Here is a 14185-nt window from a genome sequence, read left to right as displayed (position 1 = left end):
CTTTGTCGGTTCTGCGGTACTCCGGGAGTTCGAGGGAGAAAGCCATGGACAGACCCAAATGGCAATCCAGGCAGGTTTTTCTGGATATGCGGCCTCATGCGGCCTCATTGCGATAGTTTCATATGCTGGGATGACAGTCGTGGTATACGAACGTGCAATCCGAAATGTCTTTGTGAGAATCATATACCGGCTCGACAAGAAGCTTATTGCTTCAGGTCATGCGACTGCGGCGGAGCACTGGCTTGCTTGAACCCACTGGTAAATGGACTTGTGCAAAAGGTCGGTGCCACTATCTCTCGAACAAACTCAATGGTGAGGAAGGACAAGCGGCTGCTGGCGAACGATTCCGACCCGAGATCATGCTGGAAGACAATAAACGTGAGCTTCCGGTGAGGGTCAAGGAGTATGACCGCCTGAGACCCATCGAGGAGGCGTGCACATTGATCGTTCACTCGCACGGCAAAACGCCGCAGACCTGTTGCTCGGCAGCATGTTGGGGACACAGAAAATACGCTCCACTAGCATCGAAAAACGTGGGTTTGAATGTGACAAGTGGCAGATTACGAAGAGGCTTCTCACCTCGCAGTCAGCTAAAATGAATGCCGCACGACTGGTTGTCCCGCCCCATGCTCGCCCCATGGGGAATCACGTTAGTCATCACCTACCATATTTGTCTCGCGGCCCAAGCAAGACGTCAGGCACATGGAATCGGTCGCCCAAAGGGGTAGCTCTGACTCTTGCGACCAGAGGAGCCTGCATCATTCCGACCAATAAACTGTGAAACTTTTCGAGGCCCTGGGGAATTCGTAGTATATAACCCACACCAATCGCACTCGCAAAACTCGCAAAAGAAGCAAAGCAACTGCGACGAACAGACAGATACAAGTGCACGAACTTCTTCCTCCAAAGTCAAGCAAGCAGATACAACATGGTCGCTCCAGCTGTACAAAGCAGCCACGCTCTCGAGATCGAGCAAAGCGACATGGACCACAAACCTGTTGCAAATGAGAATGGTAAGTCTGCTCACTCTGCCCTCAGCCTGTTAATTTCACCCTTGAATACCCGTGCTCACCCCTCCGTCTCACTCACAGACGTCACCTGGAAAGAGATACGAATCCACGACGTACCTGCTTCTCTGGCCTCAGTGACCCAAGGCTATCAAGTTCTCTGCACACGCTGCGTTCAGCCCACCATCGAGAAGACCTTGCTCCAATACGGCGCATCATTCAAGTGCTCGAACCAGTCGTGTACGAATCGCCATCAACGAGCGGCAGTGGCCTTTCCCGGAGACGATCAGCAGGGCGTCGATCCCGCCAAAAATCCACTTTGCCACTGCAATGTCGTATCGAGATTCAAGAACGTCTACGTGGACAAGACCGACTTGAAGAAAGGCTCTGAAAAAGTCTTCGAGTGTGCGGCGCTGAGGTGCGATTTTGGTGAGGAGCATGAGCGGAGGCCGATTGTGAAGTTCCATTGATCCGGTTGTGTGAAAATTTGGCTTGCTTGAGAGTTCATGTCAGCAGGTGCTTCTAGGAGGACTTGACAGTGTGTCACGATAGCTTCTTGAACTGCGCCACCACAGCGTCTTTAATAGACCTAGAATCAATCACGATGGGACTCGTCTCTCAGAATATCACTCCTACCGTGCCGCTGGATCAGATTTAGCACGCCACGAAAACGTAACTGTCTCGAAGAGATATCTGGAGAGTACTCAAGTTTTCTCTGCTAGATTTTCCGCCACTACGCCGCTTGATGTGATCCAGCATGCGATAGGAGAGGTAACAGAGGCTCGAGTGGAGAAAGACACTGCCACTGCTTCTAGCATCTCCGCAGCTGCGAGCCACCGGAAGGCAAGACTGCTCGTAAATCGTAGTGCCATGGACTCCTGAAGCATGCTTGACTCGGGATAATTCTTATCAAATTCAGCTCGGACGCTGTCAGATCCTCGCTGTTTACCGAGGCTGAGCAGGCAGCTGACTTCTATCATACTCCCTCGTATCTCTACTCCAAATCCTGGTGATCTATGCTTCACTTACCGAATCTAAATCGACCCTTACCCAGAACGTATCGGCGTAATGCCTTCCACCCAACCGCTCACTAACCTTCTTGCTAGCTTCATTCCCGCTTATAACATAATCGTGCGCCAGCCTCCTTGCCTTCTCCTTCTCACCATTTCCTGGCTCCCCCTTGTTCCAGAAGACTTCCATTTTCTCCCTCCATATTTTCACTGCAATCATTTTGGCTAGCCCGTTTCCTCTCCACTCCTCCTCAACATGCAGCGTCGTCAGACTCCCGTCAAGGCCAACGAAGACCCATGCAATCGGTTTCCCATTTTCAACCTCGAAAATTGCAGCGTTAGGTAGTACAGCCAGCGTTCGATCCTGCCTTGGAATCTGTGTCCGTGATCTCACAAGAGCGAAATGCTCTTGTTCCAACTCTCCCCATTGCAGACCTGCGGGCAGCTCCAAGGATGTAGCAGATTCCGGCAGATCATCGATGTCGAATACAAAAGTCCAATTAGCCACAAGGCCCGAATCGAAGACGTGTTTAATTACATGATTGCGAGCGAGAATCTGTGTCGTGGAAGAATGTGTTGCCCCGAAAAGAATCAGGTTTGGGTTGAGGAGATGGGCAAGGTAGTCTTTGCGCGAAACGCCAGAGTGATCCTGCGAATCGTCGTTGTCGCTGGAGAGCCTGTGTTTGTCTGCAGCTTTGGCTAGTATATCCTGGTGAATCGATTTCGGAGCCGGCCCGAGAGCCTTGATCGATCGGATGAGTGACAAGATCAAGGCGTCTTGCTGCTGTTGCCGCTGATGTGCTCTCGCAACCCCATTCTCGTCAAGCTCCCTTCCCTCCCAGCTCCCGTACATCCAGACCTCAGTCTCGGGTCTACAACTCCGATCCACAAAGGCCATAATCCATTCTTCATCTTCCGGCCCAGGCCCGGCTTCAAGGTTTGCCAAACTTGTTAGAAGTGTCGTCGCTTCAAAGAATCTTCCGAATTGAAGTCTCCTGTGTAACGGGATCGAGACAGGTAAATGTGGCTCGAGTATTTTGAGAGCACTCTTCACGTTCGAGTCATCCTTGGCGTTGGTCAAATCATGCGCGTATATGGTAGGCGAAGGCGGCGGCGGCATAATGATCTGAGGTCAACCTTCGCCAATGTCATAAATTTTTCAGGGCGTTGACATTCCTCCCATGCGCAATGAGTAGACTGTGATGACTATAATACAGTGGCAAACGCGAGGAAAGATGTCTTGGCGTCAACCGCCCTACATTCCAAAACAGGAAGGAGGAAACAGCATCGGCTCCACTGTCCAACAAGATCTTGAGCTTCTAGACCTCAACATCAACATTCTGCAAGTCCATCATCTGATTCTGTCATAACACATGAAGGCTGCATCTATACACAGCAGAATCGTCTTGCTTGAGTTCTCCATCGGCTCGACGACGGGCTAGTATTCCTATTTGAGGCAAAGATCGGCTCACTTAGGAAGCACCTGTGCATAGCCAAAGATTACTAATTTATGCAAGGGCCGAAGCCATTTCTAGCTCAGACATAAATTATGTTCTACCAACGCGAACCTCCGACATGCCGTCGGAAGACTGCCCAGCTACAGGCGTTTTCACAAGAGGGACGCGAACGAATCAGGCAGCACATGTCGAACAGCAGCCTCGCTTGCAAGCTGAGTAACCATTATTAAGCAACTTTCTGATTGAGCAGCAAGTGCATGATCCTTGTGGCTTGAAGCCATTCCTAGTCCCTTCTCTGGGCGTGCATAGATCCTCGCCATCAGGTTGGTTGTTCATTCACATTTGTGCATAAGGATGGATGCTTCATAAGCATTGCGCAGTTGTCAATAGCACAGCACAGCACTGAGAGACTGAGTCGGGCTACAAATACAGGCTGGCCCGTCCTAAAACTACCAGAACGCATCGCATCAGCCATCATGGCGCTTCCTACAACATATCGGGCCTTCAGGCGTACTGAAGGTGATCTTCCACACAGCATCCAGCTTTCAGAGGAGACACTTCCGCAGAACATCGAATCCCACGATGTGCTGATTGAGATCCACGCCGTCTCTCTCAACTACCGCGATGTGGCAATGCTGAATGGGAAATACCCTGTCGAGGTCGAGGTCCGCGGCATACCTGCCTCCGATTGTGCTGCTGAAGTTGTGGCTGTCGGATCAGATGTGACCAACTTCAAGAAAGGTGACCACGTCGCGCCGATTTTCAATCTCTCCGTCCTCACTGGTTATGAGGATGATGCCATGCAAGCATTGGGAGGGGATGTACCGGGCGTGCTGCGCGAGTATGCTGTTTTTGACGAGAGCGTTCTTGTGCACTTGCCCCCACATCTCTCCTGGGAAGAGGTAAGTCATGATTCCTGGAGATTTGATATGACTGACTGCTGACAATGTATCAGGCTTCCACCCTGACATGCGCTGGAGTGACTGCATGGTCAGCGCTCAATTGGCCGCAATCCTTTGAGAGTACTCGCAGTGTTCTACTGCAAGGTATGTTCATGCACATACACACCTCATGTGGCAAAGCACATTCTCATGACCATCCCAGGAACCGGAGGTGTGAGCTTGTTCGCTTTGATTCTTTGTGAAGCCGCTGGTATTACATCTATCATCACATCTTCCTCCGACGAGAAGATCGCCAATCTGAAGAAAACTTGGTCCAAAGTCGAGGGCATCAATTACAAGACGAGTCCGGATCAGCAGAGTGAAGTTGCCCGTCTGACCAACGGTAGAGGCGTTGACGTAGTTGTCAACAACACAGGAGTCGGCTCGTTGATTACTGACCTCAAGTCTTTGCGCCAGAGAGGAGGTGTGGTCTCCTTGGTCGGCTTCCTGGCGGGCTTGGATGGACAATGGAACCCCAGTGAGCTCATGTTCATCATGTACAAGACTGCAATCTTGAAGTGAGTCAATTCCTTTCTAGAGGTATACTGCCGCAAGGGGAACAAGTCTGACGTTCGCAGGGGCATTGCCGTTGGATCCAAGATCGACTACGAAAGAATGAACCAATTCTTGTCAGAACGAAAGGTCAGCTTGGCACCGGTGATCGACAAAGTGTTCCCTTTTGAGCAGTCGTCCGAAGCATTCGACTACTTATACTCGGGGAAACATGTTGGCAAAGTGGTCATCAAATTGTGAACGCGCATATGCATGGAAGTTAGGTATGTGGCAAAGCATCAGGTGGTTGCAGCAAGTACATGAAGCCCCTATGGGTGCACGCGCCCTCGAACTTATTCCCCCTCAGGCTATACACTCGTCGTGCGTAATTATATCAACGTAGATCATTGCTTCGAAACATACGCTCCAAAAGATGCGACGGGCATGGCATGCCTTTGTCTCTTACTCGGCCGAAAATCCCGATTCGATGGGGTGCCTGAATGAATGCAGCATGGTAGCTGGGCTTGATGGACAAAGAAACCCAGTCGCCGGATGCGTACACTTAAGAAATTTTCTTCCACGTCATGCTGAGAAGCACGATATGCCCGTTCTTTGTCCGACAACGCGCAACAGGAGAGACGACGACTCAATAAATGTTCGAACTCCTTTCGCTCATTCCGACGAAGCTACAAGACCTCCAACTGACCTCAATCCATCTACTACCGTTGCCTCGCTTTTGACACGACCATGTCTGAGATTCCAAGCATTGCTACGCTGAGCATTGCATCGCCCGAGGAGGATCAGCCAATTCCTACACCTGAAGAGATCGCCGCCTGTACAGACTTTGTCTTTAATGATAAGCTTTGGAGAGGGGGCACCAAAGTGGTGCGGATAGGGAAATATGTGGCGAAATACGCAGGACACATCAATCTTCGTGAAGTCGAGAACATGAAGTTTGTAGCCAAATACCCCAAAATCTCCGCTGCAAAATACCGTGCCCATGGGCAGCTCCCAGGCCCGAAAGACTATAACGGCAAGGGTGGACTTTACATTGTGACCGACTACATCGAAGGCGAAACGGTCGAAGCAGCATGGGACAAACTCTCCCCAGTGGACAAAGAAGAAGTCCTCCGGCTGATCCGCGAACAAATCAACGAAATTCGAAGCGTCCCCGAAGAAGGCTACCTTGGAGGCGTGGGAGGCACACACTATGTGAATCACAGTCTCACAATCTATAAAAACCAACTGAAACTTCCACCTGGCGCCGACCCGTCACCTGAGCCTCTCGGCCCCTTCGCCACCTACGACGCCTTCGTCGATTCGTGGGTGCAGCGTCTCACAGACGAGCTTACACAAGAGGCCTTCAAACCCGTAGTAGCATTCTTCAACAAAATGGCGCGTGAGATGTGGTCGAAAAATACCCGCACCGTCTTCACACATAACGATCTTGCGCCCAAGAACATCATGCTCACGAAACTGGGCACAAATCCCGACGGCAGCGGCATCTTTCGAGTGACGATTATTGATTGGGACTCTGCAGGATTCTGTCCCGAATGGTGGGAATTTGCTGATGCTCCTGTATGGTGGGGCTCGACACCTGCGTGGTGGGTAGAGTCGATCGACAAAATCATGCCGACGTATGTCAGCGAACGTTGGGTCTACGACTTTTACTGGAGGATGATCGTCAGGTGATAAGATTCATAGAATCGTTGGAAAACAAAGGGGGTGACAATTGCCTTGAATTTTTAGCCAAATACATGTAGTTCAATCATGGGGACACGCATTCATTCTTCTGCTCCCCTTAAAGAAACAGACTGATCCGCTGCTCAATCCTCTCCTACTCCTGCGCCTCCCTTGACCAGCAAAGGAAAGACATTTACCTCTCGCCTCTTTCACCGACAGATACCCTTCGCAATCGCCCTCTGCATCACCTCCATCGCCCACGGAATACTTCCATCGTCCGTTTTCGTCCACTTAGCATCCACTTCCCTACAGATGGACTCCAATTTCTCCAAGTCTGTCGACCAAATTTTAGAGACGTTGGTCTCGTATTGGAACAACGTCAGCGACCACCGTGGATGCAAGGAGCTTCCGACGTCAAGCTCCATGATCCCTGTCCCTCCGGCCGTGGTACGTCCAAAGTCGACTTCTTTCATGCTGTAGCGGGTTCCTGGGCCGTTTTACTTGTCCACGAAGATGATCGCGTGCTTGACTCTGGTACCCGTGGTCACGCAAATTGACGCAGCAAATTCTTGTGGCGTGTCTTCCATTTTTTGTGCCATGTTGTTGCTTTGTATGCAAGGTGGTTTGAGTTATGGCGGTCTTATAAGGGCAGAAGAACACCACTTTAGTAAATCAAAGGTTGAGTTGTTTGCGCTTCCCGTAACTCAATGTGCTGGTCAAATGTCAGAGTTGGTCTTGTTTGAAGTTGTTGGCTGTAGTGTTCGGATCTGCCCCATAATCGGCTCGAAGACTTCTTCTCTTATGTAGGGCTTCAATTCCGCCATGACTTCACGTCAGACTGAAGGCGTGTTTGAATGTGAGCCGAGACATGCCAAAATTATGCAAAATCAATTGATTTCGGAGGGGAACAGATACAGAGGCGTAAGCTGGAACATCAGTTCGATGCTCTCTTCTTTGTTCGCAGCACTTGCGCAAGTGTCTGCGGAAGACATTTTCCAGTGGCAGAAAGATCCAATTGTCACGCTGAGACTCGATAGACCAGAGCACATTCGATGAGATTCCCGTCCGAGTCAAGTCTCAGCGACCACATCGAAGATCCAACATCCGCGAACAGCTGGGACACCAAGCGGAAAGGCATCCCGCTCATGAGTTTGCCCTTTGTTGGATTCGCCAAAAGCCTCCAGAGATGTCGTCTCTGTGAGTTTGTCCTTTCTGAAAGTCCCAACTCAGGATCCTGATCAGCGCAGCGCTTCGAACAGAATCGTGCATGTTGAGCTAAGGGCAAGTGGTCTCAGCGAGGGCTGGGAGAAGAGAGACGTGCTCTGACATGAGTCGAATCAGGCCGCACATGGGCTGGCCCTTGCGTGTGTTGCCTCCGTGACATTCCTGTAGAAAAAGCACTTCGAGCGAAAGCAGTCGCATCTTGAGACCGCCAAATGCCTTACGGTTAGCCTAGTCACAGCTTTCAATCAGAACCCGAAATGTGTAATTGTGCAAAGAGGTAAAGATAGAACAGCTAATCGCTACTACCCATATAGTCCTGGCTAGAGAGAATCTTCTTTCTATGACGCCGTACTCCCAGAGCCAAAAACTGTAATGGCCATGCTCACCATCAGAAGTCTCGCAGATAAATGCTTGGGCACTGAAGCAAAGCAAAAATCTCTATGCAATTGGTGTGCTAGAGGATGCCGAGTCCATCAGCCACAACTTTCGAGTCTGCAGCTCGAAGTGGCAGCGTCACCGACTGCGATCTATCATGTCCGGCGCTCCGTGTGCATCATGAAAAACTCGTCTCTATCCTGCTCGGCTCGTCATCCACTTCATGGGTATCGTGTCCATATGGTCTTTACTGCGAAGCGCATTGTACTCGTTCACCACCAGCGTGCATCTCGTCATCGTCCTCGTCTGTGACGCCTCTTGCAACGCGCTCGCCTTCCCGTGTTGGGTCGACCTTCTCGAGCGGGTAGTCCTCGGTCATGGCATCTGGAGGTGGGATGTTTTGTGGCTGGCGTGGAGGGAGCACACTTTCGAGAGCTTTGATCTGCTCTGGTGCGAGAGGAGTGGGGTAGCCGTCGGCATCCGGCGGCCCAGAAAGTCGCTCTGGGAATTTGACATCGAACTGGACGTACATGTTGCCGTAGTCGTGGTGCCTGTAGGATGGCATGCCTTGACCGCGGATGACCTTGACCTCGCCTGAGAATTGTGTTAGCTGTGGCACGGCTCAAAACAATGTTCTTCCTGCGCATACCTGGTGAGATGACCTCGCCGGGGAGAATCTCCACTGTCAACCATCTGTCGTCGAGGTGCTCAATGTAAATGGCACCACCCGCAAGGGCAGTCAGAAGATCGATCTCAGCGTGGTAGAAAAGATCATCACCCTTGCGCTGGAATCGTGCATGTGGCTTCTGCTCAATCTCGAACTGGACGTCACCGGGCTGTACGCCTGGCATCTGGTCACCCTCCCCACGGAAGTCAATCTTGGTGCCGCTCTGCACACCCCGGTCGACGTGAACGTGGAGCACCTTGCGCTCGATGACGGTCTTTTTGCCGTTGCATTGTTTGCATTTGTCCTTCTCCCGGATCTGCTCACCCTCGCCATTGCAGTCTGGGCAGACCGTCTGGAAACGCTGAATCATGGGACCCATTTGGCGCATCATCGTCTTCATACCCTGGCCGTTGCAGCCTGCACATGTCTTGACAGCGCCCTCCTTACCACCTCGTCCATCGCACTTGGCGCAGATGACGGACTTTTGCAGGGCGAGCTTCGAGACCTTTCCGCGGTAGATGTCCTCGAGTGAGACTTTGTGTACGTGGTGAATGGTGCGTGCCTTCTTTGGCCCTTGGTCTCTCATGCCACCGCCGAACATGCCACCAAAACCACCACCGCCGCCGCCGAAGAACTGGGCGAACAGGTCCTCGGCAGCCATGCCTCCTGCGCCACCGCCGCCCTGCTCGAGACCCTCCTCGCCATACTGGTCGTAGATTTGGCGCTTCTGGGGATCTGAAAGGACCTCGTATGCGTGTGAGATTTCCTTGAATTTTTCCGCGGCGCCTGGATCGTGGGCGTTCTTGTCTGGGTGGTGCTTCAGAGCGCCTTTCCGGTAGGCGGTCTTGAGCTTCGATTCGTCGGCATCGGGTGAGACGCCGAGGACGTCGTAGAATTTGGTGTCTCTCACCATGGTGAAGAGGGGCGCGGGTGTCGGTGGTTGAGGCTGGGGTTGTCGGCAATCAGGCTGCTATCGGGTTGGAAAGTGGCTGGTGGGTGTTTGTTCAGCTGTGCGAAGAAGTTTGACACACTCGTGAAACGGCAGCTGCGAGAGGAGTTCTGTCAGTACATGCTCCTGGCGGAAAGGTCGCGGAGGCTGTGGTTGTGTGCGAGTCGTTCGGTTATCGAGGGCAACAGGAAGGCGGGCGAGGCAGGCGGCGCTGGCGGGCGATCACTCACCAAACTTTCGTTGGTCTCGTCGTTGCGCAATCGGTGCACGGTGCGTCGGATACAACAGACAGTCGAGTTATGCTCACGCAGAGGTGAAGATGCTGGGAATGAGCAGACAGCAAACAGTGAAAGACAACGACTTTGCCCGTTCAGTGCTGCACCTCAAAATAATGCGCCGGCTGACAGGCATTTGCGGGACCGTCCGCGCTTCTGCATTGTTCTCTCCTCTTCCACGCCCATTCCTTCCTGGTTCTCGCACGAGAAAACCTTTCCACGAGGCCGACGTGGTGCTCAGAGGCGTGCCAGAGCATCGCCGACCTGCTGCTCAACTTTTGCGGCCGATGTAGGTGGTGGAATGGCCGCGATGGCGACTGTGATGGCAGGCTTGGCGACGTTGGATCGCCCGCTCGGATGGCCGATCCGACGTGCATGACGAAGCCTAAATTTCTCTTCTGTCAGCACCACCAAACGGCGGAAGGGAGTCCGGCTTCACTTTTCTTCCGACCGACCAGCGACGAGCTCCCTCCTCCCACCGCCAGCATGCGTCATCCATTTCAGTGCATCGTGCATGGCCGGGACCCCACCGACCTCACCAGCAATGGCTTCTTGGTCGCTGCCTGTGGGCCAAAGCTGATCTCGCTGAGCTTGACTTCGAACGAGATCATATCAGAATGGCCTCAGACGCAACAGGTAGGTGTAGCAGTGCTCATTCGACTTCCTCCCGCTTCGTAGCCTCCGCCCGTCTCCGCCAGGGTGTCAAGTCCGACTGATAGCCAACAGGAGAAGGACGCCCCTGCCGAGGTCATAAACGAGGTCGAGAATGGCGAGCGTCCGACCAAGAGACAAAAGACGAGCAATGATACTCCGAAATTGCCACCCAAGACACCCAATGTCATCAAGCTCACTGTCACTCCGAATCAGCGCAACGTGGTGGCAGTGACAGACGACAAGTTCGTCCGCGTATTTGAAGCTCCCGAAGGGCGCCTTGCGGAGATCAGCTCCAGACCGATGCCCAAACGGCCATGTGCTATTCAGGTCCTCCCCGATAATGAAACAATCCTCGTGGCAGACAAGTTCGGCGATGTCTATTCCATGCCTCTGATAGCGGCAACAGTGGATGACGTACAGACCGAGGAGCGAGCAGCGGAGCCATCTACCGAGACCCCTTTCAAGATCTCTGCGAGCGAATCAACTGTGCATTCTCAACGAAATCGCAAGGCCTTGGCCGCCCAGATGAATCAGAAAAACTTCACGCCACGAAAGGAAGTGCTCAAGTTCGAACATAAGCTCGAGCTGGGCCACGTCTCGATGCTGACAGACATGAAATACCTCACACGGGAAGTCGACGGCCGACAAAGAGGTTACATTCTTACTGCCGACAGAGACGAGCATATCCGCATCTCGAGAGGGCCACCCCAGGCGCATATCATCGAAGGCTTCTGTCTAGGACACAAGGAATTTGTGAGCAAGATCTGTCAAGTTGGAACCACTGATCTTCTCGTCAGTGGTGGCGGCGATGACTGGCTGGGTGTCTGGAATTGGGACTCGTTCAAATTGCTGAAGAAGATCGACCTGAAAGCTCTTGTCAAAGGCGTTACCGGAGATGCGGAGGCGAAATGCGCCGTTTCAGGCATCTGGAGCTTTGACGTGCAGACAGGGCAAGGCACCGATTGGATCATTGCCGTGGCGTGCGAGAGAGTCCCAGCCCTCTTCCTGATCTCACGTCCCGCGTTGGAAGCGACACCTCAGCAAGGACCAGAGGACAGCAAAGTGGCTTCCACCACTCTGTCTCTGCCGGCGATACCGCTCGACGTAGCAGCCCTTGGCGACCACCTACTCGTGTCGGTTGACGCTCGTGCCGATGGGTCCAAGCGTTTGGGCACCGTCCTCTGCAGCGTGCACGATTCTCCCGAACTGCCAGTGCGTTGCGGCTCGTGGAAGCCGATCGCGGAGACCTTCAACCTGGACTTGCTCAACGAGCGCCCTTCGCTCACGACAGACGCAAGCGAGAAGGAATTGAACGACTTTTTGTATACTGTAGCGAACCTGCGAAAACGACGGGATCAGGAAGCACAGGACGAGCCAGAGCAGGACTGACAGAAATGCTTATTTATTGGATATCAATATCAAAAACTCCGTCCAACGCCTTGCGCTTGCCCGGGTATCTCAAAACAATCAAGAACCGCTCCAAGACTGAACAACATAACTCTCACTGCAGGCTGTAGTGCAGCATTCACCTCCCGTTCAACAGCCATGGAATGAACCTCTCGACATCCTTGGCCTTCACCTCTCCCTTCTCCACACTCCTCCCCTTGCGGTCTCGACTGCGATACTTGCAGCTTCCGAATGCACACTCCCAGATTCCGTAGCCCGGGAACAGATCTCCAGGCTCCTGTCGGCCCTGCTTACTCGGCAACCCGCAATCGCATTTTGGGTTCTCGCCGTGTACTTGCCAGGCGTGCCATTCGCGGTCCAAGGTGTTGGCTCGGCCGCGACGACAACGACTGTTGGTGCATGGGTGGTAGGTGCGTCCTGCGTATGAGGGTTCGACCTTTGGGTCCGAGACCATGGAGACGCGTCGCGAGCGTTGTCCGCCGCACGAGGTGCAAGGGTGTTCAGCGTCGGTAGCTAGGATGGGCGATGGAGAGCTGGTGGGTGAGGAGAGGCCGCTGTTGGTCTCTTCTTGTTGAGACGAGAGCATTTCTGGGACGATGTCTGTGGGGAGGTCAGTCAACTTGATGCGCAAAGACGTCGGTGAGGTCAATAACATACCCAAGTAGCTGTTTATCGCCGTCGACTCGAGACATGATGCGATAGTTTCCATCTCGTCTGTCTCTTCTCTGGTTCTTTCCCTTTCTTGGCGCTTTCCTCGGACTCGCTCCTTCCAACCAAGCAACCCAAACGAATGACAGCGTCGCAATGCTTTTTGACTTTTCCCTCGTCCCTACACCTCAGATATGTATCCCTCTCTCAAACGAATGTCCTTATTGCAACGTCTCTTCCAACCCCTCCAACGTCTTTCAACCGCCGCCCGTGGCTCGTAAATCGTCAACCGCACAAAAACGTGATCTGCGCAAAAACGTTCGCTGGAAACCCGTCCACTTTTAAACCAAACCAGGCGATCCAAGCTTCTCACGCTCCAAGAACGACAGCCGGGAAAAATTTCTCACTCAGCACCCAAATGAAAGGGAACGCAGAAACGTCCAAGCGCGTGCGAAGCGAACGTGTGTTCCTTGGGTTGGGCTTGAATTCCCGAATCAAAGTTGGGTTGGTTGGGTATCAATGAACGAACGAACAAGAATCGTAAACAAATGCAAGTCAGTGCAAACAATAATGCGCAAACTAGGAACCAGTTCACAGATCACCGTAAGAGCCGCAATGCAGAACTTAATCTATGTATATACATACCCAAAAGGTATCCACTACCATCTCCCTTATCTTTTGCGCGAAGTCCTCAACCCGTGAAACCGCGAAACCAGTTCAGTAGACTATGGGTGCCCCTAGACGAAGATCGTGTCTCTGCCAAGCCAGCCCAATCCCAGTCCCGACGAAGCACGGATTCTGCGACAGGAGAGGACTAGGTATGGTACAAGTAGATGCCCGAACTCCTACCACATTATGGTCTTGTCGGAAGATGTTGAGATGAGAGGTGTCATTGGTTTGTCGGGATCTCATGCTTGCTGACGAGAAAAAATCTGCGACGCACGACGCGACGTGGAGAATGCATTGGAACATTGGAAGAAACAGCGAACATGCGGAGGGGTAGGGTAGGGGCTTGTTCTCGGAAATCAAAAATGGTGATGGTTGCGAAAGGAGAAAGCCGGCGAGACATCGGAGATCCTAAGTCTCAATCCGTATCCGTGCTTCCACGTCTTGCGAATTCAGCACGTTTTCTCACAACGGTTTCATGCGATACGAGCATGTTCACGTTCGTGCGTTCGTGACGTACAGGAGCCGGAAAAGGCGAAGCCCTCAATCTGTGGTCACTGCGTGATGTGTAGGAAAGCTATGTACGGAATTCGGTGATCATCACCAACAACAACGACATCGTCATCGTCTTCACTGATACAGTAGTGCGTCAAACTACCGCCAGAGCCGCATTTAAGGCGTGTTGCTTAGCACGTTTCACCGTTTGAGACGTTTCAAGAGACGCGTCGCG

The 14185-nt window shown here is 52.6% G+C and overlaps 7 protein-coding genes across 7 annotated transcripts; 4 read left to right on the top strand and 3 right to left on the bottom strand.

Moving 5' to 3' along the window:
• Window positions 1-928: 928 nt before the first annotated feature.
• On the top strand, window positions 929-1477 carry CKM354_000757600 (uncharacterized protein; the record flags this gene model as incomplete). The annotated part of the gene is made up of 2 exons (XM_044802930.1): window positions 929-1013; window positions 1092-1477. 2 exons carry the CDS (start codon window positions 929-931, stop codon window positions 1475-1477), a joined length of 471 nt encoding a protein of 156 aa, XP_044658865.1.
• A 544-nt stretch (window positions 1478-2021) lies between these two features.
• Window positions 2022-3137, bottom strand: CKM354_000757500 (uncharacterized protein; the record flags this gene model as incomplete). Its single annotated transcript, XM_044802929.1, has 1 exon — window positions 2022-3137. The coding sequence occupies one exon, from the start codon at window positions 3135-3137 to the stop codon at window positions 2022-2024; it is 1116 nt and encodes a 371-aa protein (XP_044658864.1).
• Window positions 3138-3950: 813 nt separating this feature from the next.
• CKM354_000757400 (uncharacterized protein) lies at window positions 3951-5168 on the top strand (the record flags this gene model as incomplete). The annotated part of the gene is made up of 4 exons (XM_044802928.1): window positions 3951-4376; window positions 4430-4520; window positions 4579-4933; window positions 4994-5168. The coding sequence occupies 4 exons, from the start codon at window positions 3951-3953 to the stop codon at window positions 5166-5168; spliced, it is 1047 nt and encodes a 348-aa protein (XP_044658863.1).
• A 486-nt stretch (window positions 5169-5654) lies between these two features.
• On the top strand, window positions 5655-6599 carry CKM354_000757300 (uncharacterized protein; the record flags this gene model as incomplete). The annotated part of the gene is made up of 1 exon (XM_044802927.1): window positions 5655-6599. One exon carries the CDS (start codon window positions 5655-5657, stop codon window positions 6597-6599), a length of 945 nt encoding a protein of 314 aa, XP_044658862.1.
• Window positions 6600-8436: 1837 nt separating this feature from the next.
• CKM354_000757200 (type I HSP40 co-chaperone YDJ1) lies at window positions 8437-9769 on the bottom strand (the record flags this gene model as incomplete). The annotated part of the gene is made up of 2 exons (XM_044802926.1): window positions 8437-8783; window positions 8839-9769. The coding sequence occupies 2 exons, from the start codon at window positions 9767-9769 to the stop codon at window positions 8437-8439; spliced, it is 1278 nt and encodes a 425-aa protein (XP_044658861.1).
• Window positions 9770-10566: 797 nt separating this feature from the next.
• Window positions 10567-12123, top strand: CKM354_000757100 (uncharacterized protein; the record flags this gene model as incomplete). Its single annotated transcript, XM_044802925.1, has 2 exons — window positions 10567-10716; window positions 10807-12123. The coding sequence occupies 2 exons, from the start codon at window positions 10567-10569 to the stop codon at window positions 12121-12123; spliced, it is 1467 nt and encodes a 488-aa protein (XP_044658860.1).
• Window positions 12124-12259: 136 nt separating this feature from the next.
• On the bottom strand, window positions 12260-12850 carry CKM354_000757000 (uncharacterized protein; the record flags this gene model as incomplete). The annotated part of the gene is made up of 2 exons (XM_044802924.1): window positions 12260-12741; window positions 12799-12850. The coding sequence occupies 2 exons, from the start codon at window positions 12848-12850 to the stop codon at window positions 12260-12262; spliced, it is 534 nt and encodes a 177-aa protein (XP_044658859.1).
• Window positions 12851-14185: the final 1335 nt, after the last annotated feature.

Source organism: Cercospora kikuchii (assembly GCF_019650295.1).
Source record: "Cercospora kikuchii DNA, contig_00004, whole genome shotgun sequence".
In the NCBI taxonomy this organism is placed as follows: domain Eukaryota; kingdom Fungi; phylum Ascomycota; class Dothideomycetes; order Mycosphaerellales; family Mycosphaerellaceae; genus Cercospora; species Cercospora kikuchii.
Note: the sequence above shows the minus strand (reverse complement) of the source record. Positions and strands in the feature narration are given on the sequence as shown.